The sequence below is a fragment of the Aptenodytes patagonicus genome, chromosome 2 (genome assembly GCF_965638725.1).
Source record: "Aptenodytes patagonicus chromosome 2, bAptPat1.pri.cur, whole genome shotgun sequence".
NCBI lineage: Eukaryota > Metazoa > Chordata > Aves > Sphenisciformes > Spheniscidae > Aptenodytes > Aptenodytes patagonicus.
Window position 1 is genome coordinate 156,689,279 of NC_134950.1, and position 21,353 is coordinate 156,710,631.

The 21,353-nt window shown below is 39.1% G+C and overlaps 1 protein-coding gene across 12 annotated transcripts in view; it reads right to left on the reverse strand.

Annotated features, from left to right (window-relative positions):
- Positions 1 to 21,353, reverse strand: part of PARD3 (par-3 family cell polarity regulator) — a 467,456-nt gene that overhangs the window by 264,346 nt on the left and 181,757 nt on the right. For all 12 annotated transcript variants that reach the window (XM_076331853.1, XM_076331849.1, XM_076331848.1 and 9 more), the window contains exon 4: positions 12,429 to 12,607. In XM_076331853.1, coding sequence (XP_076187968.1) covers positions 12,429 to 12,607 — 179 coding nt within the window. The remainder of the gene's footprint in view (positions 1 to 12,428; positions 12,608 to 21,353) is intronic.

A 21,353-nucleotide genomic window follows, 5' to 3' on the forward strand; every position in this document is an offset into this window, starting at 1 on the left:
AAAGACTCATGTTGCACTATATGTAAGGGAGAGGTTTGATTGTACAGCCTTTACAGTTAGTGATGATGTGGTTGAGAGCCTCTGGGTGAGGATTAGGGAGGTGGAAAACAAAGGACATGTTGTAGTGGGTGTCTACTAACGATCGCCCAGTCAGGATGTAAGCACTGATGAGTTATTCTATAGGCAGTTAGGAGAAATTTCTGGATCGGTAGCCCTTGTCCTTATAGGAGATTTCAACTCCCCAGACATCAACTGGGAATATCATACTGCTGTAATGAGCAGGTCTTGGAAATTCTTGATGTTTGTAGGAGAAAACATCTTGTCACAGGTACTCAGTGAGCCAACTAGGAAAGATGCCCTCCTAGACTTGGTATTTGTGACTAGAGAAGGACTTGTGGGGGATGTGATGGTAGGTGGCTGTCTTGGCCACAGCGATCATAAAATGGTTGAGTTTAAAATTTTCTGTGTAATGAGAAAAAAGGACAGCAGAGTTGCTACCCTGGACTTCAGGACAGCAATCTTTAAGCTATTCAGAGACCTATATTCCCAGAGTATCCTGGGAATCTGCTTTTGAGGGCTTAGGAGTCCACGAGTGCTGGTCAGTCTTTAAGTACCACCTTTTAGAAGCACAGGAGCAGGCAATTCCAATGTGTTGTAAGTCAAGCAAGCGGGGCCGAAGACCAGCTTGGCTGAACAGGGAACTCCTCGTGGAGCTCAGGAGGAAAAAGAAACTCTCTGATCTCTGGAAGCAAGGTCAGGCTTCACAGGAAGAGTACAGAGCTGTGGTTCGCTTATGCCGGGAGAAAACACCAAAGGCCAAAGCTCGATTAGAGCTGAAACTCACCAGTGTTGTTTCAGGTAAGAGGAAGGGCTTTTTTAAGTATGTTAATAGCAAGAGGAGGTCTAAAGAAAACAATGGACCAATACTTGTTGAAGATGGTCATCTGACTAATAGAGATGAAGAAAAAGCGGAAGCATTCAATGCATTTTTTGCCTCAGTCTTTAATAATGCTGCTAGACCTTGGGCTGCCTGGTCCCCTGAGTCGGAGGATCACGAGTGCGGGAACAGTGACCTTCCATTTGTGGACACTGAAATTGTAAGTGACAAGCTGTATCAGCTGAATGTTCACAAGTCCATGGGGCCTGATGGGATTCATCCCAGAGTTCTGAAGGAGCTAGTGGATGTTATGGCAGGACCCCTCTCTATCATCTACCAAAGGTCTTGGGAGTCTGGGGAGGTCCCTGACTGGAAGCAAACCAATGTTATTCCAATCTACAAAAAGGGCATGAGGGAAGACCCAGGGAACTACAGACCTGTTAGTCTAAACTCAGTTCCTGGAAAAATTATGGAGAAGATTATACTGGGTACTACTGAAAGGCATTTAAAGAATAATGCAATCATCAGGCACAGTCAATATGGGTTCACAAAGGGAAAGTCCTCTTTAACTAATTTGATATCCTTCTATGATAGGGTCACCTGCCTAGTGGATGAAGGGAAGACAGTGGATGTAGTTTTTCTGGATTTTAGTAAGGCTTTTGATACTGTCCCTCACAGCATCCTTCTGGACAAGTTGTCCAACTGTGGGATGAGCGGGTTCACAGTGCCCTGGGTGAAGAACTGGCTGAAGGGCAGAGCTCAAAGGGTTGTAGTGAATGGGCCTACATCTGGCTGGCGACCGGTCACCAGTAGTGTTCCTCAGGGTTCAATTCTAGGGCCAGTCCTGTTCAATATATTTATCAACGATCTGGATGCAGGAGTTGAATGCACCGTTAGCAAGTTTGCTGATGACACCAAACTGGGAGGTGCTGTTGACTCTTGAGGGACAGGAGGCCTTGTAGAGGGATCTAGATAGATTGGAGCATTGGGCAATGATTAATGGGATGAAATTTAACAAGTCGAAATGCTGGATTCTGCACCTAGGACGGAGTAACGCTGGGCACAAGTATAGATTGGGAGAGGAGTGGCTGGAAAGCAGCCCTGCAGAAAGGGATCTTGCCCTGGCAGCCAAGAGGGCAAACCACATCCTGGGGTGCATCAAACACAGCATAACCAGCCAGTCAAAAGAGGTGATCATCCCGCTGTATTCAGCGTTGGTGCGGCCTCACCTGGAGTACTGTGTGCAGTTCTGGGACTCACAATTTAAGAAGGATGTGAAGGTCCTTGAATGCGTCCAGAGGAGGGCAACAAAGCTGGTGAAAGGGCTAGAAAGAATGTCCTATGAGGAGCGGCTAAGGACTTTGGGCTTGTCTAGTTTGGAGAAAAGGAGGCTGAGGGGCGACCTCATCGCTCTCTGCAGCTTCCTGAGGAGGGAAGCAGAGGGGGAGGTGCTGAGCTCTTCTCCCTGGTATCCAGTGATAGGATGCGTGGGAATGGTTCAAAGCTGCACCAGGGGAGGTTTAGGCTGGACTTTAGGAAGTATTTCTTTATCGAGAGGGTGGTCAAACACTGGAACAGGCTTCCTAGAGAGGTGGTCAATGCCCCAAGCCTGTCAGCGTTTAAGAGGCATTTGGACAATGCCCTTAACAACATGCTTTAACTTTTGGTCAGCCCTGAATTGGTCAGGCAGTTGGACTAGATGATTGTTGTAGGTCCCTTCCAACTGAAATAGTCTAGTCTATTCAGAAATGACCCTGTCTACAGTCCTGTGAATGGAATTAATGTATTAGGCATTGCCAATAGCTCATTAGATGCCTACAAGGAGAAAGACAATTGAAAAGCCAGTGTTCTGCTTAAGTTCTATCACCTTGAGTACAAAAATTTCCAGAGTTGTCCAATTCCAATTCATATATTCCATGTTATCCTTTGATTGAAAAGCAAGGCCTGACCTTAAAAAAAAAAAAAGCAATAACTAGGGGCCATGATGAACAGTTAGTTTTCTGTGCATGTGGTGTTATATGTAAATATTTAGCATCAAAGAATATGGGCTAAATTAAGAGTAAACTAAAAAACATGAGACTGCCTATCCAAAACATTCTGCTGATCTCTCGTTTACAACAGAAGAACCAAAGATGCCATGATGTCTGCACATATACATGCAAAGCCAGAAATTACCAGGCAGTGTATATTATTATTTCTCAGACTGAGGGACAGGAAAGAAGCTGCTTCTTCCATTCACTCTTTACTTATTAATCTCACAATAAAACCTCACAAAAGATAATGCAAAACAATCCAAATAACATATGGCAGCTGATATTCTGTAATTATAATTCAGAAGCTCAATTTTATTTCTGTAAGCTTCTTAACTAAAAAGGCATGGCTTTCCATAGCTTCATTTTAAAGAAAAATAAATGTACCAGTTAACTTAAAATGTCATGAAGCTACAGTTCTGATTCCTGTACACATTATACTTAGAAACCAGTTTCCCCTTCTACTATTTTTCACTAAAGTGAAATATTCTCTTTTGCTGTGCCACTTTAAGGGCCTCTAAAGAGTTTCTATGTATATCCAGCTATATATGAATATATACGGCTATCCGTTTAAATGCAATAATATTATTATGCACAATCCTGCCATTTTCACCAGATATTTTATTTTGTACCCGAATTTATACAATGCTTTATGTCAATGTGGATTTAGATGAAATAGCATTTGTAAAGTTGTTTGATTATTTTTAATGTCAACATCCCTTCATTTGATTCCTTGGGAGAGACAAGAAATTAAATTGCAGGAGGGGAAAAAAGCTGATAATGAATTGATTTCAAAAGTATGCTCTGAAGATACGATTTAACAAATAGAATGTTAATATTAAATATATTTGGGGAGCTAAGGGAAACAGGAAACAATGGGGTACAGGAAACTTCACAAGGATCTTCTATTTAGATCTTGAAATGAGAAGTATCTTATAAACCACCAGTATTATCCCTTTAAGTGTTGAGTAGATGCTTTCAGGTGGCCATACCTCTAAAATGAAAATTTGAAAGGTGCAACTGGCCGTTTTTTCCCCCCTTTCTTCATTACACTGACAAGTGTGTAGAAGAGCGGTGATTTAAGGTCAGAAGCACAAAGGCAATGCCCCAACCACGTAGCAAGCGGCTGTGCCTTCGCACGCTGCCAGCCAGCCGCTCCTCCCCTCTGGCAGCCCTCACCCACACCACCAGCCTCCTCCGTATTTAACAATACAGACAGGGGACTCTGCAAGGCTCCCAGTAAAGCATCCGTCACCTCATCCAACTTGCAAATTCATTTCAGACCTTGGCCAGAATCCCTCCTGTGGTCTGCAGGGAAAGGCCCAAATAGATACCAGACGCGTGGCTTGTAGCACCGTGTTTCTCTTTTATCTGAGTTTACAGCAGCACCGACACCTTCGGCTCTTGCAGTCTCACGGGCCTTTCTCACACTGAACAGCTTCCCACCATTCTCCATCTTATGGCTTTAGCTTTTGTCCAGACTTCTTTTACTTCGTATGCTAAGCAGGCAATGGTCTTAAGTTGGACATCTGTATACAGCAGCTGAAGAGCTCGTTTATAAAGAGACAATAAAACTGAGTGGTAGCACAGAATGATCATCCTCTTTCTGTCAGGCTGTGAAACAAAACCAGGCTAAGTGACATCTGTTTCAGCGCCAAATTTAGTCATAACAGAAATAAGCCCAGAAGGTGACTAGGCATTCCTGGTTTGAAATCCTGTATTTACTGGAGTTGAATTCCCCCGCCAATTAAAGCTTACCATCTCCTCCCCAGCCATACTACTCCTTTGTACAGATTAGTTCCACATTGGGTCTGAATCTTATTCTGAGTCTACTTTGCTTGGTTGTCTTTCCTTGTCTTCTTGGGTGATTGGTGTTCATTGCAAGATGACCTAAGTTCATTTAAAAATACAACAAATACAGCAAAAAAAGGCTGAAATAACCACTGTTTAAACTGCGCAGAGTCATGTCAGAACACTGTAGGGAAGCACAGCCTGCAACCTGATTGTACTTTAAATCTTGCTAGCTACACATTCAGCCAAAATCCAAACCTGCTTTGCACCAATACACAACCTTGATAATATGAAAACAAGACAGATAAATACACGAATCTGCAGAAACTCTTGAACTACAAGTGTGTACTGTAAATGCAGTGTAAATGCACGGTTGTGGCTTACAACTAAATAGATAAGAGCAGGTCAAAACCCAGATCCAAGTATTGCCAATGAAAACATATATGTGTTTCCAAATGTAAAAAAAAAAAAAAAAAAAAAAAAAAAAAAATCACTAAACCTGAACATCCAACTTTTCTTTTTTTTTTTTCTTTTCTTCTTTTTTTTTAAACTTATTCAACATTTTATCAAGCTACTCTTTCAGGCCCAGAGTTTTTCACCCTCAAACCCAGGGAGAGCTGCAAGAACATAAAAAATTAAAAGAAATAGAGATGAACATGTAAACATGGGAATTTGCAAAGTACACATCCACTTAGATGAATGGCAGAGGAAAAGTCAGCCATTCGTTACAACTTCAATTATCCTATACCATGTACTTAAGAGCTTTCTGTTTTCAGTATAGCTTTCACGATCTCTCAGAGAGAGGTGCTGTATACCGCATTTACTGAAGTGAAAAGACAAATAATGCGTGTGCATTCCACCACTCCTCCATCACCAGTAAGAGACTTACTCATCCAGACCCTCCTTGGCACTCCCAGCTTGTGATGAAGCACTGGGTCCCCTCACTTATGGACCAGACATTGCTCACTCATCACACAGAAAGAGAGATGGGATAGCACAGCACTGGGAGAAAAAGACATATTCTTCCTACGCTACTGATGAAGAACAAAGACCGAGAGTCAACAGACTTGCTCAGCCTCAGAGACGAAGTGGAAAAAACCTCACCAGTTCTCAGATCTCTCTAGCATCTTGCACTAATAATCTGTCATTTTGGGGGGACAGAGAGGCAATTTGATCATAGAATCATTTAGGTTGGAAAAGACCTTTAAGATCATCAAGTCCAACCATTAACCTAGCACTGCCAAGTCCCACTAAACCATGTCCCTAAGTGCCACGTCTACATGTTTTTTAAATACCTCCAGGGATGGTGACTCAACCACTTCCCTGGGCAGCATATTCCAATGCTTGATAACCTTTTCGGTGAAGAAATTTTTCCTAATAAATTTTGCTGGAGCATGTCCAAAGAAGAGCAACGAAGCTGGTGAAGGGTCTAGAGAACAAGTCTTATGAGGAGCAGCTGAGGGAACTGGGGTTGTTTAGTCTGCAGAAAATAGATGGGCTTCCACAAATGGATGACTCAGAGCAAAAAGAGGTAAGACAACAAAAGAGATGGAGAAAATTACACCTTCACTTTGGATTTGTTGGTTTTGTTGTTGGCTTTTTCCCTGCTTCTTAACACATCTGGTCATGACTGACTTTTGGATGCAAACAGTTGAATCCTGTCCATGCACACAGTACTCAGCAAACAGAATAGCACAGCATCAAGTGATGCACATTGGCTGTTACCTCTCTGTGCATTAGGCAAGGATTTTTCACTTTGTGTCTCTCATTCTCAACCTGCTGCTGCTGCTGAGAAATACTGTATTTGTTTTCACATTTTGAAAGTCAGGAATTTTGAGTTCTTTCATAGATATTTTATTTTTTATTGCACTAAAGTATCACCAGCTGCTCTGCTAAAGAAAGTCAGACTCTTCTTTGTGGTATCCAGTGAAAGCACAAGAGACAATGGGCAAGAGACAAGAAATACAATTAATTCTATCAAAACATAAGCAGCAACTTTCTTACTATAAGGGTGATCAAATACTGGAAGAGGTTGCCCAGAGAGGTGGTGCAGCCTCCATCCTTGGAGATGCATATACTCAAAACCTGACTGGACACAGACCTGATAACCTGCTCTAGTTGGTTGGAAGATACCTCAGCTGTTCTGTGATTCTGTGAAAGTCATTAATTTTACACACTACCCAGGACGAAAATAACACATACTATGTTTCTTTTATATTGTACTCTGTTTGGGTACGATTCCTCTAAACTATTTCATCCTCACATGACAAGCTGCCAGCAACGAGTTTCTATCACAAAGAAAACTGATGCATGTAACTTTTGTTTTCTGAATTTCCATTAATCTCTCTCCTATAACAACATTTTCTGCATTAAAACACTCTATTTCATCATCTGTGGATAACTCTCTCTCATTATCCCTTCCTCTCAGTCTACGTGAAATCACATCTGAAACGACAAAAATTGTGACTGTCTCACTGGAAAGAGAAAAGCCCTGCTCAAATAAACCTGGATGAAGAAATATTCATGGCTATTGAATCCTTCAGAACTTCTGTTTAAAACATTGCATTTTTATTTTGAAAGCAGAAAGCTGCATTCATTATGCAGGGGTTTAAAACCTATCATGACAGAGATGCCAGGCTCTTTGCATTTACTCTGTATTTCTCCTTAGCTGATTCTGTTGTATTACAGCACTTTACCAACATTGTTCATCAGTACACGCTACCTCCCTTCTGCAGGAGTATGAACCAGAGACGAAGGTTCCCAAGCAACACTTCAGTCTCTTGTTCCCAGAACGATGCCCAGCCTTTTAGTTCACAGTCTTCCCTAGTCAATCTAATCAATTTACACTGCAATTCAGACTCCCTGGCTATAAAATGACACTAACACACACACGTCTAATATAAGACTCTTCAATCCTCTGAATTATAGTTAAAACCTATTGAAATACTGTGTCTTTGGTGATGGTGATAAAGCAAACTTCACTAAGCTGTGTTTAGAAAGACTCAAAGCTAAATGAAACTAATTTTCACTTTAAATCTGATTTTGACACTGACATACCATTACTGTTGAAGCTTTTCATATAATGCGTGCATGCTTTTCTCCTATCTAGACATACTTCATTAGAGAAATTTTTTTTTATTCTGTTTACAAAGAAGATTAGAAAGCATTGCACCTTTCATATAAATAAAAAAACTACAATCCAACAATCTGAAAATTTGTAGTCATCAGTATCAACCCATAAGAAAAGTAAAAATACCTGCAAGAAGAGATGGTGGGAAATACAATGCTTTACAGGTAAGGGATTTGACACTAGATGAGACTTAGATCACTCCCATACGGTTTCAAATTCTTCCTCTGCAGTTTACAGAGCCCAAAAAGATTAGGTTTCCAAGTAGGAAGAAAGCGCATCCTGAAAATAATTATTCCTACAAGGCATGGCTATTTTCAACCTCAAAATACATATATAGGCAAACCCATTTAAAAACAAAGAAACAAAAAAAACTGGCTGCTGACTAAATGGCAAAGGCAAAAAGAGAAGGAAAAAAAATTAAAAATGATATGCCAAGTACACTCAGCTATGTGTTTGCTGTTGCTGATCCACCCCACAGAGCACATTGCGTGCCATTTGCTTTGCTCCAGGTGGGTGAACCCAGGAGCGAGAGGCACACAGAAGCCCATGCACAGTCATTTTTCTCTCTCATTGCTCTCTCTCGAGCTCTCCTTCTTAGTGTACATTTTCACTTCTTTCTGCTGTACCAATGCTGTTATCTGTGATGCAACAATATATGAAGCAAATTCAGGAAAGTCACAGTGGGAAATTTTTCAAGCCAGTTAGCCGTGGTATATCCCTGAATTGAGCAAGGCAGGTTAACTAGATAAGCCTTGCATCTTTCAGAGAAGCAGGATCAAAGCAGATAACTAATTTGTAATGATACGCAATTCCTCACCACAAATGGAGATGCAAATTTAAAAAACCACACTGAAAATATATGGCGTAATTAATTCAGTCGCTATAAGACACAACATATCTGGTTGTTGCATTTATGTTCTTCCAATACGGTAACACAAACATCTAAGGGAGAAGAAACCTAATTTTCATTTATGCAGCTCACACCTATCAAGGGCAGCTAGTTAAGCCAATAGGCTTTGGTACTGAGTTATTAAGAATATGATTTAAATTAACAGTTATTCAGAAAACAACAATATCAAAAAACATTTTACTGCAGTGGAAAAAAGCACACATGATATGTTTCAGCTGCATACAATCTGTTCAGCTGTACAGTTCAACACAATTCAAACAAAATTACAGCTTGCAAATCAGGTATTACTGCAGGCCTTTGCAAAGATACTTTTACTAAGAGATTCCTTCTTGTTTCATTAGAATGGCTCGAGGAAGCAAGAGACAGCATTAAGTCAAGCTGTGAGTCACTAGGTAATACAGATATCTCTCACACAAAAAAAAGTATCTGAAAGTGATTTTAATATTCAATTTAAAAAAAAACCCAAGAAGTGAATTTACCTACTAAAGCTGCTGATAATCATGAGCCAATTTTGTGAATATTTGCACAGATGAGGAGACCTAATCATTTGGTTGAGACCACTCATAGGAACGGTACAGAAGGAAGAGGTCAGGAATTACCTGAGTACATGTTACCAACACTACAATAGCTTGTAAATAATAAATGATAATGATATTTCTTCAAATAAATAAGTACTTTGGGACACAGAACGTCTGGTTTCAAGTTGCTCTTACAGGTGAACAACACAGAAACCAGAAATTATCAAGATTCCAATTCAAAGGAAATACAGAGTGTATCGTGATATCCTGACAATAAATATGTTTCTTTACAATGAGGTGATATGAAAAATGGATGAGAGCGCATGTCTAGTTTAGTGCAAGGGTTTCATACCAAAACATCCTACTTACTGTAGTAGAAATGCATCTCAAATTCAACACACATTCAAATCTTCACAGGACCTACTCAGGCCCCTCCAAACCAAACTCTGTCCCTCTCCGGTCATTCTCTTCTTTTCTTAAGGACACAGGAGAGCCTCATGTCCTGCTGCATCTACCCTAATAACTACAGGTAGCACTACAATTTCTTCAACAGGATCCTTCAAACATCCCATGTTTTTTCCTCTTCCCCAGGGCCCTTTTCCCTTGCTGTTTGCCCAGAACTACTGGCATATATCCTGGCTCCTCACAGCCCTTAGTGCATGGCAGCACTCCCGCCCCTCATTTCATCTCATCTTGGGCATCTGCCCATTTTCCTGCCACTCCAAATTCTTCTTACCCAAAATGAAACAAACACCAATAAGGAGTCTTCTCTTGCTTGCCCCCGAGAAATAAATCCCTTCTGCCAGATACATGCCGTTTCCCTCTGCTAATTCCTCCAAAAATTGGACAGGGTTTCTACCTGTCAATTATTTCTCTTTAGAGGTGACGGGCTGAAAGTAATGTCACTTCTTAGAGTCAGTAGGTGGATGAAGCTTTTGGCAACTCTCCCAGAAACCCTTTTCTTGTTTCTGCAAGATACTGCTGGGGCAAAGTTGCTAATCTACAACTGTGCTGCAAATCGCAGCCCAAGAACATATGTTCTTGTGCTGTCAAGAGAGAGAACTGCAGTGAAAACATTACATAGTGCCAACCGCCCACAAAAGATATATGGGTGCTCAAGCCCAATGCACTGAGCAGAAAATTAAGATTGTTCTCATTGCTTTGCTTGAAACGTCTGTGTCATCTATAATCAACGAAACAGTCTGGAACAAAGCACAGCCATCTCTCTTTGTTATCTGAGTAGCTGAAGAAAACAACCTAACATAAGAAAAGTAGTGAGGACTTGTTATAGTTCAAATAACCAAAATACATTCGTAAAAATTCAGTGTTAGTACTTCGGTCAGTGACTGGTGACAGACACTTCAAAAATGCACCTTTTAGAATAATACTACAAATGAAATTATTGCTAACACTGGGAAAGGAAAGGAGAATTCTTAATATCCATTCCTAAGAGACACAGGATTCACTACAAAATCTTGACTCTCATGAAGAAATCAAGATGCTGAAAACAAGCAATTATTATTTAATTCCAGTTGTTTACTGCATCTTACCTATTAAAAATAGCGCACTCAGTGATCTGCTCTATTCAAAGGATCAATGTATCGAGTGTGCAAAAAAGGTAAAAGAAATTATCAGTATCTATTGTACTAACTAAGCGACATTAGTTCTTTTCGATCTTCTTGATTTAATGTTCTCTTGTGCCTTGCTTCCCATCACTACATGAGATCACATGTGTTCCTTTCCAGTTTGGTCACCATGCTCCAGTAGACATGAAATATTTTCACGAAAATCAAGAGTAAGTACGTGCTGAACAACTAATGATGCAAGAAGACTAGTGTGAAAGATTAGCTGCTGTTCAATTCTCTCCAATTTCTGCTAACTTCAGACACTCAAAGGAATCTGATTATGCTATGTATGGCCCTCCGTATCTATGCTTGTGGAGTAATGAAGTGCAGTCTCATTATGATTTCAGAAAAATTAACTGAAAACATTAACACTTCAAATGGATTACATTATAATTTTTCTTCTCCAAATCACAATAGTATAAGATACTTTTCAAAACAACATGCACTTCTGTGCCACACCAGTACAAGTGACAGAAAATATACTATTACCTACCTGAAATCCCGATCAAGCAGAGACCTAACGATACCATGTTAAACTGACTCCTCTGTAAGAATGTGGACCTCAATGCCTATGACCACTGTACTTTTATAGATGTTTTTGAAATAACCAAAAGCCCACCGAAGATAGTTCAGTTCATTAGCAGCATGTAAAGACTTCTTTATTTGGGGTGTGGGAGTCCTGGATGCAAAGTCTTAGTTTGCGTTTATACTACACAGAATTAATAATAATAAAGAAAAAAAAAAAGCTATAAGCTGCATATTTTCCAACAGGATTTTGTGCTGTGCAGTTGGAATGGTAACCAAAAGTGCAACTGTCTTTAAAAATTACTCATTTCTATTGGAAAATATACATATGTTTTTCCTTTTGAGTTTGTTTGCAAGTTACCGTCACAATTATGGGCAATGTCAGGGGCTGTACAAAAGGGAGTATTTCTTCCAAATTTTTTTTCAATAATGCACTGAGAGCTTCCTGCTGACTTCTCTAGCTAATAATGCGAATCATGTAGAGATATTTAAATCATATCGGAAAAATGAAGGAAAAAATACTCACTCTGCATTTCACTGTTTTAGTTTTAAGAATGTTATCAAGGAGAGACAGTATTTGCAATTTGTGTTTTGTATTACTTGACTAGTGCATCAGAAAGTAAATACTAGCAATGCTATGTCAGAAAAGCAGATTATTCATTGACATTAGGACTTCTATAAGGAGATGAGGAAAAATCATTATAGACATGACCTATTTGCATTCAAAGAAAACACATGACAGCATTTAGGCCCTGCTTTGCACAGTAATGAGTAATCAGAGCTTCAACTACAGTTAATGGCAGAATCAAGTTTTTAGAGCCCCTGCTGTGGGCATCACTGAGAGTCTCCTGAGGACAGCACACATGTGCGACTCAAACACTCCTCTGCTGATGTCGGGATTTGGTGGACAAGGTTGGAAAACACAAGTTTAAAGCAGGAGCAGGTGAGAGAAGGACAAAACAACAATTCAAGATTCATGCACGTTTGTCATTTATTGGATAAAGAGGAGGAAAGAAATATACCTTTCTTTCATGAGCACTGGGTACACCAGGAGTGTTCTGCTTGAGAAAGCCTGCCGTTGTGGACCACCTTGTAGGGTTTTTCCGTGAAGGCTCTTCTGAAGAAAAATTTGTGTCACTTACAGAGGTTGAGAGGCCAATCAGTGCAGGGTCACTACTACGTCGGACATGAAGAGGCATATCTGAAGAATAAAACAGACAGTAAATAAACACTGACTAGATTTAAAATGTTTTTCACATAAGAAAAATATTTTTTCAAGCTCTGGATGGGTGGTTTTGACCAAATGTGGTTTTACAGAGTAAGGAGTTATTGACCTCAGCATAGTTCCTCAAGGACAAGGTCTGTTTCCTCAAAACCACAGCCTTGCCGCTTGGCCGCACGAGGAGAAAACGAGGGCCAAATCAAGCTCTTTGAACCTAACACAGCTCGTTGGCTTTCCAAGTACAAACACGGCATCGCTACTATCTGTCGGTTGTTGTGTAAAATAAAAAAAACAGCGCAAGCTTGAACAACGAAGAGGCTAAGGTGACTTACAGGTGTTTTGAAGAGCAAGTAGCCAAATGCCTAAATTCAACAGCCTGGTGACAATTAAGGGGTGGTCTAGGACAATGCATCCCCCACCCCACTGCCATGGCTGCAGCATGGGCACTGCCAGCACAACATGCTTGCAAGAAGCCGTGCAACAGCTTCTTTGCAGCAAAAGGCAGCCTCCTCACCTTCTAAAATATAGTCTCCATTTCCTTCTCAAAAATCGCGGAAGTGATTTCTATTCTGCATTATTCCTTTGCCTCTTCCTGACAGCTGAAACAAGATCTGTGCTGATTTACCCTGATTCCCTTAACCTTCCAGTTGGCATGACTGACAGGAGAAAAATATTTCATTAGTAATAAACAATGAAGCAGGCAGGTAGACTGATTGGAAAGAGATAGGGGTTTTTTTTAATACATGTAGGGGTCAAATCCATTCTGGAAACTTTGATGGCACATTAAAGTTAGTTTCTCTTGAAATACAACTTAGTTTTTTCCAATTTCATTTATTATCCTACAACAAATATCCACACATCTACCGTCTCCTTGCCCAAACAGAAGTTTCATTGCCTGTATTTGCGACCTCTTAGCACTCTCCCACTCAGCATCAGAACGGAGGGGATGTGATTTATCAGTTGTATTTCTCTTTACTGCTGCACTGGGAACCTTGACTGCAAAGTGGAAAAGGAAAAGGTGAAAGCTATGACATGTAAGCAGCAGAGTCACTGGGCAACACCTGAGAATGAAAACCAGGCTATTTTTTAATGCTTTGATGAAACAGTTCCTGAGGGAGCTGAAGGTGCACGTCTCACAATACTAGCAGGAAAACACAATGACAGGAGTTTAAGTGACTAGTCTTAGGTTCTACAATAGCTTTATGTTAACATTATGTATAACAGTATTAAAATATAGAATCTTATTTTGCATGGCATTATAAAGACAGTGCGAAATACAGCAAGTCATGCCACACAGAGAAAATGTGTGAGAATTTTTTAATTTTTTTTTTAACAACTAGGACTCGCGCTGCTGAGGTAGGCACAAGTGTTACAGGTGAAACACCAAACAGTCATTCTATTTCATGTCCGCCCTGGTATACAAGAATAACAGAGAATTAATTTATGTTTTTTCCCCACAATCGTTGTACTATTTCTCTTTCTTTTGAAAATTCTTTTTTTACTATTATTTTCATAACAAAAATATTCACAAGAGTTAATTTCTAGAAAATAAAATGGGTTTTTTTATAAATATATACATTTGTACATATTTTTATATATATAACAGAACTAGAAGCAATTAAAAGAGTATTTCAGGAAAGAACACTTTAATTACACAGAAAAGTATTTATGGTCTGAGTTAACTCTACTTCAATTTTGAAAACACAGTATATACTCATAAACTCATAATAGAGGGTTTTTCTTTGATTGCCTTGTCTTCAACTACTTCAAGTTTCATGAAGCAGCTGAGGGTAAAGCCTCTCATTTCCCCCTAGATGGCAAACATAATAAAGTACATATCAAATCACAAGAGATCTCTGTAACAAAGGTGGCACAGCTGCAGTCCCAGCCACGGCCCCACAAAGCGTAATGAAGTGACCCATTAACAGCAGTGCCTGTGCTGCTGGCTTAGCCCTGAACATACACTCTCATTTATCAGATTAGCCTGGCCAAGAAAGTGGCTCTGCGCTACGTAGTGCCACTTAAGAAAAATACCAATCTATATTTGTTCCAAGCAGCAGCCCATGCATATTATCCTGCTTGCCTTAGCTACCCACCCTACAACAGAGAATTACAATTTTCAAACATGAGTTCACTTGCTCCTTATGCTCGTACATCTATATATAAGCACGGTGATAGCAAAATGTTCTTGTATTTTTACACTCTTTCTTCAAATTACTTGACAAAACAAAAGTTCAGTTGGGTGAACTTCTGTAAGAAGAGAAGACGAATTGCCAACAAAGAAAGAAAGGAAGAAACTGGAACTCAAGTCAGCACTTCTGGAGGAGAGCAAGCAATTATCTCGGCCTTGCCTTTGTTTTGTAGCGAAAACCCGACAGTTTGCACCATGCTAAGTAGCAGAGGCTTTTCACAATACAGAAAGTTAATTATGCAATGGAATTCCCAAATATAATATGCTCCAGAGAAAACATTAACATGAGAAGTTTCTCGACAAAATCTGTTTGCTGATGAGCCACCTTTAATATGACCCATTTCATTTTAGTAAGGTTAGTTACTGAGGTATTTTCAGACATTTATTGAACACTTCTCCAAATCTTAAAAAGAAAAAAAGTATTCTGTCAATACAAAGATACAACATGATCAGTTCTAGTCTCTCCTTATGAAAATGGTTCCAAGGAAAAGTGATTTGTATTACTAACCAAACTTCACAATAAAGTGAATTATAAAAGTCAATAATTCGGGTGTGTTGGATCTATGTATTTCACAGTTAAACTAGAAATTTAAACATACGGTAATTTCTTTTTTTTATTGCTGGAATGGGACAAGCACATGGAGCTAGCTCTAGCGTATGCTGCTTGGCAATAGTCAATACCGCTCCAGGTATTAATCCAAGAATTAAATCTTATTCACACTATATTAACCACAAGTTGTAAATATAATCTCCTGCATTCCTGTCTCCAATTCGATTCTGAGAGACCATTCTAACTCAGTTTTCATACTCTCCATTAACACAACAACAAAAAAGAATATATTGAAAAGATTTTTCTACCAATATATTCTCGGTTACAATCTTCTGGTTTACCTGAATTTATAGATTTGAAGAGGATATACTTTGAAATATTAAAAGGAAAATCAAAGGAAAGGAACTTAATAATTAAACCACAAGATGAAGTACGCATGGGACTGATGCAATGTCACTGATTCCAGGATGATGGCTGATACCGTTTGAAGTCTGTGGTTTCTTTGAAGAGTGGATAAAACAGCAATGAACTCTAATCACAAGGCTTCAAATTCTCTGTGGCACTAATGCACTGTAAATATTGATTTGCTTCTGCAGCTAAGGTGCCTTTTAAATAAGCACTTGAAACGGTAAATCTAATAAGGAATTACAGGAAGTTTTAAAAGTCTAAGAATTAAAGAAAAATTAAATTAAAAATCATGAAAGTTACCACTAACTCAGTTCTTGAGCCACACTCAAGGACTTGAAGTATTCAGCAACGAGTTCAACACTATAACGTCAGAAAGAATTATGTGTGACAGAGAACCCCATTAAGTTATGTATATAGCCACAGTTCTGCTAGAAAATGGTTATTTGTAGGATAAATCCAAGCTGGATAACAAAATGCTCACATTCATAATCATGAAATTCTGACTGGAAGTCTCATTTTATTAAAAGCAACAGCAGTTTCACTATAAATTATGAAAACAGCCAATATACATTTTATAACCATCTTTAAATGTTAAGAACACAGAGTTGTACCTTTCCTTCCTGCCAGCAGTTCCATTTTTATTTTAAAAGGGTCATCACCTTCTCCGATTTTCAAATATGCTCACGAGCAAAAGCATTTGAGGATCTGGCAAATTTCATCCATAAAGCTGAATACGTCGTCCTGCATGCAGGCATTTAGCACAAAGGATGGTGGTCTCAGAGCAGAGCTAATATATACCTTCCCCTACCAATTTCCTCTCAGATGTCAGCTTGGAGGGCACGACTAGAAAAATACACACATATATTTATATAGCATAACCAAGACAATTTTACTCTGAAGATTTCAACTGATGTTTCAGCTCCTCAGTGCCACTGGCAGCTTGCACAGTTTGGTGTGCAGTGAATTCAAGGCACAGAAATGAAAAATGATCTTATGGTTGTTTCTGGCCACCTCACACAGACCATCAGGCCCACGACTGATGAGTAGACTTGAACAGGACTTCCCCCCACCCTTTACACTCAAGAGTCTTCTCTGGGAAAACAGTGATTTAGTAAAACCAAAAAACTCTGTGGGAAAGAGTAGCTTTCAACAAGGAAGTTGCTCGGAATTTCTGAAAGTGAGCCTGTAGATATGTTGAGGTGAGTTGTATACACAATACATACAGAAAGCCTACCTCAGCACCAAGAAACCTGTCTGGGCGTGGGAGACAGAGACTCAACAGTTTTACTGCTTGTGTCGCCCATCCAGCTCATCGTACCACTCAAATCCTCATCTGGAGTTCAAGCGGAAGGATGAATCAGGGTCATCCTGGGGCTCAGGAAAGCAGGACTGCTTCCTTCAGCTTAAAGTACTTGAAACTACAAGTTAAGACTTTGTCTATATTGAACTGAAATAGCTTTTAAAAAAATATTTAGATTAGCCTTGAGTTTCACACTCCAGCACAGCTCCCCGAACTCTGGTTCCAATTTGAATAGGTTCAGTTCAGCCCCTTGTTCCACTCAGTTGGACACAGCGAGAGCCAAACATTCCTTATGACCTTCAAAAGCTCAAATCCCCAAATTAGTTCAACTTTCGTTCTTGCAAACCGCTAGAGACAAGACGATGGTAACTTCCAAAGACCACTGAGGCTGCTGCAAACTGGACTACCACACAGGTTTTCAAAGCTTTTTCTCTTCAGATAGAAGAAAAACAGTTGGAGACAAAACCCAGCTGATTGTGAACTTACCTACAAACAGCATTAAACCCTAGCAGCAGCTAACATAAGCCAGCACTTCTCTGTAAGATTAACAAAACAGTGCAAATCAAATGTAGGCATCTTGAATTAGAAAAGAAAAAATATTAAAAACATAAGCAGTTCCAAGAGGTGAAGAACTACTCCCCGACAACTGCGTCATCTGTCCTGCAGAAGTAAACTCAGGTATGCTATATGGAGATGGCTGCTGGGAGGGATGTGCAACAGTAGCACTGCAAAGCTACCACCAATTGCAGATCTTTTCAGAAACATACTTTTGGACATGACAGCAAAGGAAGAAGATACATATATACACCACCGACTCTCTCTTCATGGCCTAGAGCAGTGTTTTCCTCTCCCCTAGAATCCATTCCACTTTTAAGTAATGATTATTTAATAAAACAATTTGCAGCATTTCCCAAAATGAATACTCTTTACTTGGTCAAAATCTTCAGAATTTTTTTTTTCTAAATTTGTATTATTTTCCCCAAGTTTATCCTCCTGTTACTAGTTATCTCCCCTTCACTTACAAAACTATCTTTTCTTTTCATGTGTCACAGACAATTATAGCATTTCTGCCCTAAACAGTGCTGCACAGCACATAACTTCACCTCTGCCTCTCTTAATTCTCTATTGCTGTTCATTTTTGTAAATATTATTCTGGTCTTAACTTGTTCAGAAGACACCTAGAATAGTGTATTTCACTTATGAAATACCCTGAGTGCTGTCTTACAAGGAGTATCCTCCCTGTCTTTTTTTTGAACTTTGACACTAATACATAGTCAACAATAATCATATTTAGGTATTTTATTGTCATGGTATCAATCCAGAACATCCACAGAAATCCTAAAACTTTTTCTATAGCCTCACTTCAGCATCTTTGTCTTGTTAATTAAAGTATATGTTCAGTTTAGATCAATATTCTTATACATTAGCTTCTATTTATTCAGGCTGAATTAAACTGTACTTTTCCAGTATGTGTACTACATCTCTGTTGGGTTATTTATCTTTCTTCTATTCATATTAGTCTCCTTTCCTAGTTTATCAACATCTGGAAATTTAATTAACATACTATTTACAGTACTGCTTCTCCCAGATTTAAAGATGTTAAATAAAACCAAAACTAACAGGAATCCTCATGACACCCTACCGGACAACAATCTCTAGACTAAGACTGCCTCCCACTTTTAAGATTTCTACGCTGATTTTCAAACCATATGGAAGTGTTTATGGTCACATTAACTTGGAATTTCCAGGACGCTTAAATTTCTATCAAATGCTTTAACATTTGCTAATATTATATCAATCGTGCATCATTCACCTACAAATGCCAGCTATCTAGTGTTCGCGGCTCTCCATTTCAGAATTACAAAAAAGCTTAAGATGACATAGTTTAGATAATTTTCTCTACTTGACAATATGTTTATGCTTTAAAACGTCAACTTCTAAAATGAACTTCTCTGCATTCAGAACTTTTGGTTAAATAACAAGACTGCCATTCCTCTTACAGAGAAAAAAAAAAGTCATTGTTAACTTCACACAATTCCAGATATTTATAACTACTTCATGTACAAACCTGTTTTCAGTTATTCTTCTAGCTATTCATCTTCAAACAACAGCTTATGTACTTCCTCACAGACATATTTTCAGTGTTATCAAATATTGTTCTCTGCTTTCTTATTTCTTTAGCTTTAAAATGGCACATTTATAAGCATTCACACATTAAAATCATGACAAATCACAATTATTCTGTTTTCCTCATACCACTGCCCCATGCAGTTGGAGATCTGGCAGGCCGCCACATGAGGAGTGGGGCAAAGGCTGCACCACGGCACTAAAAATGCACAACAAGGTCTAGTAGATGGCAGATGAACGAGGCAGGTTGTGGGACTCTTACACTCAGCCTGCAAAATCTGACAGGTATGCATATGTCCCTAACCATCACATAAGTTTAAGAGAAAACTTGGCTGTATAAAATATACAAACAAAAACCCACTGCATGCTAGCATACCTTTAAGAAATACAAGACACTATATTAGCATGCCTATGAGCAAAAATGACTCATAGAAAGCAAGAACATCTCTGGAAGAATGGACAGCAGTGAAAAGAATACAACCAAGCCACCAAAAAAAGTCTTATTACAAAGCAAAATAAAGAAGAAAAGTCCTTACCTTCTCAGTATCATTTTCAATTTCTTTTAATAGAACCTGTTTTCCATTTTCCCAACCATGACTGCTCAATGACTTTGAAATTCAAAAATAAGAAAACATCAACCTGCCACAGTTATATTTTAATAATGAGGTAATGTTAAATCCTTATCTTGAAAGGCCTTTAAAATAACAATCTTCCTTCTATTTCTCTAATATTCTTTCCTCTTACTTTTGAATACTGAGATCCAGGAGGAAAAAGATGATTGCACCTTGAAACTCAATTTACTTAGACACTGACTTTTAAAGCTAATTAGAGAAAGATCTTTAAAACTGAAATTAAAATTTAATTACCTACCCCCTCTCCGTCTCCTTTCTCCGGGCTTTTTTTCTAAAATGCAAATATCTTTGCATGCCAAAAGAAAAGACAAAAATGTCAGATCTTACAAATGTTCTAGTCGTCTCTGTCAAAAAATTATGTTTCAGTATGTTTTAATGAGCTGCAGTCTCAGTTTTTTGGGTACATTCTTCACTGATTTCCTTAAAACACGCTGGATTACCTCTTTACCTATTTTCACACTATTGCTACAAATATAGGAAAAATGCACTTCTAGTCCCCCAGATGTTACAAATTTTTTGCAAAATAGCATCCTGCTCATTACTTCTTCAAACACTTGTGTGACAGTAGAAGCATCATCAGCTTTGCTACTGCTGAAGTTTTTTTGTTTACATCAAAGATCATGCCCTGCTAATAAGACTCTGATTGATATTTAGTTATATTATAATGAAGACACTGTGTTTTGTATCTGCATTCACAAGTCATTTTGCAGTGCAGGCAAGAGTTTGCAGTGACAGGAGCAAATTCCTAGCTGCTCTGAGTTGACAAGACTTCACCCCTCTGAGACAGAGGAAGTTGGCAGTTATTTTTCTTACCACAACTTTGAAAAATCCCCTAAAACTGAATGGTAAAATTGCTCCTGTTAGCGAACATAATGCAGTGATGTGAAAACTGTGTATTAGTTATGGTCTAAATGCTTTGGGTAGGCTCAGAAACGCCCACTTAGAGGAAGAAGTTTGCAACTTTTTCCTGGACAGAAGGGAAGAAATATAGATGCAACAATAGGATTTAGATTGTAAGTCGAAGAGGTCAGTTGGGAATAACCAGGAATGATATAATGTGTATAATACAGGCTACGGTTCTTTCATCAGTGAGTTTCAGCCGGAGAAAACCTGGTGTGGTTGCCAATGTTGTGACCCCCTTCTGGTCCCCAGGCCATCACTGTGCCTTTGTATGACGGAAAGGGGTGGGTAGAAGTGCCATTACTCTGCAGTACCAGATATTAGGGGTTCAGAACTACTTGTCAGTCTCTATCCGTTTCTGACTTATACTAGCATCAACTTTCTATCAACATCTGTTGCTGACACAGCCTTGTGCATCGCTGCATCACCTCATATGTGGGATGGGAATTCCTATGTGGATCATATCCAGATACCAAAGAGTTAAACATGCTTAATTGCAATTCAGCAGGTATATGTGTAATTAGCAAGGGACTTGTTGGTACACAAGTCCTTATAAAGCTGGTAAGGGCATCTCTCTCCTTCCCTACTCTCCATCAGAACCTAATGCCGCATCCACT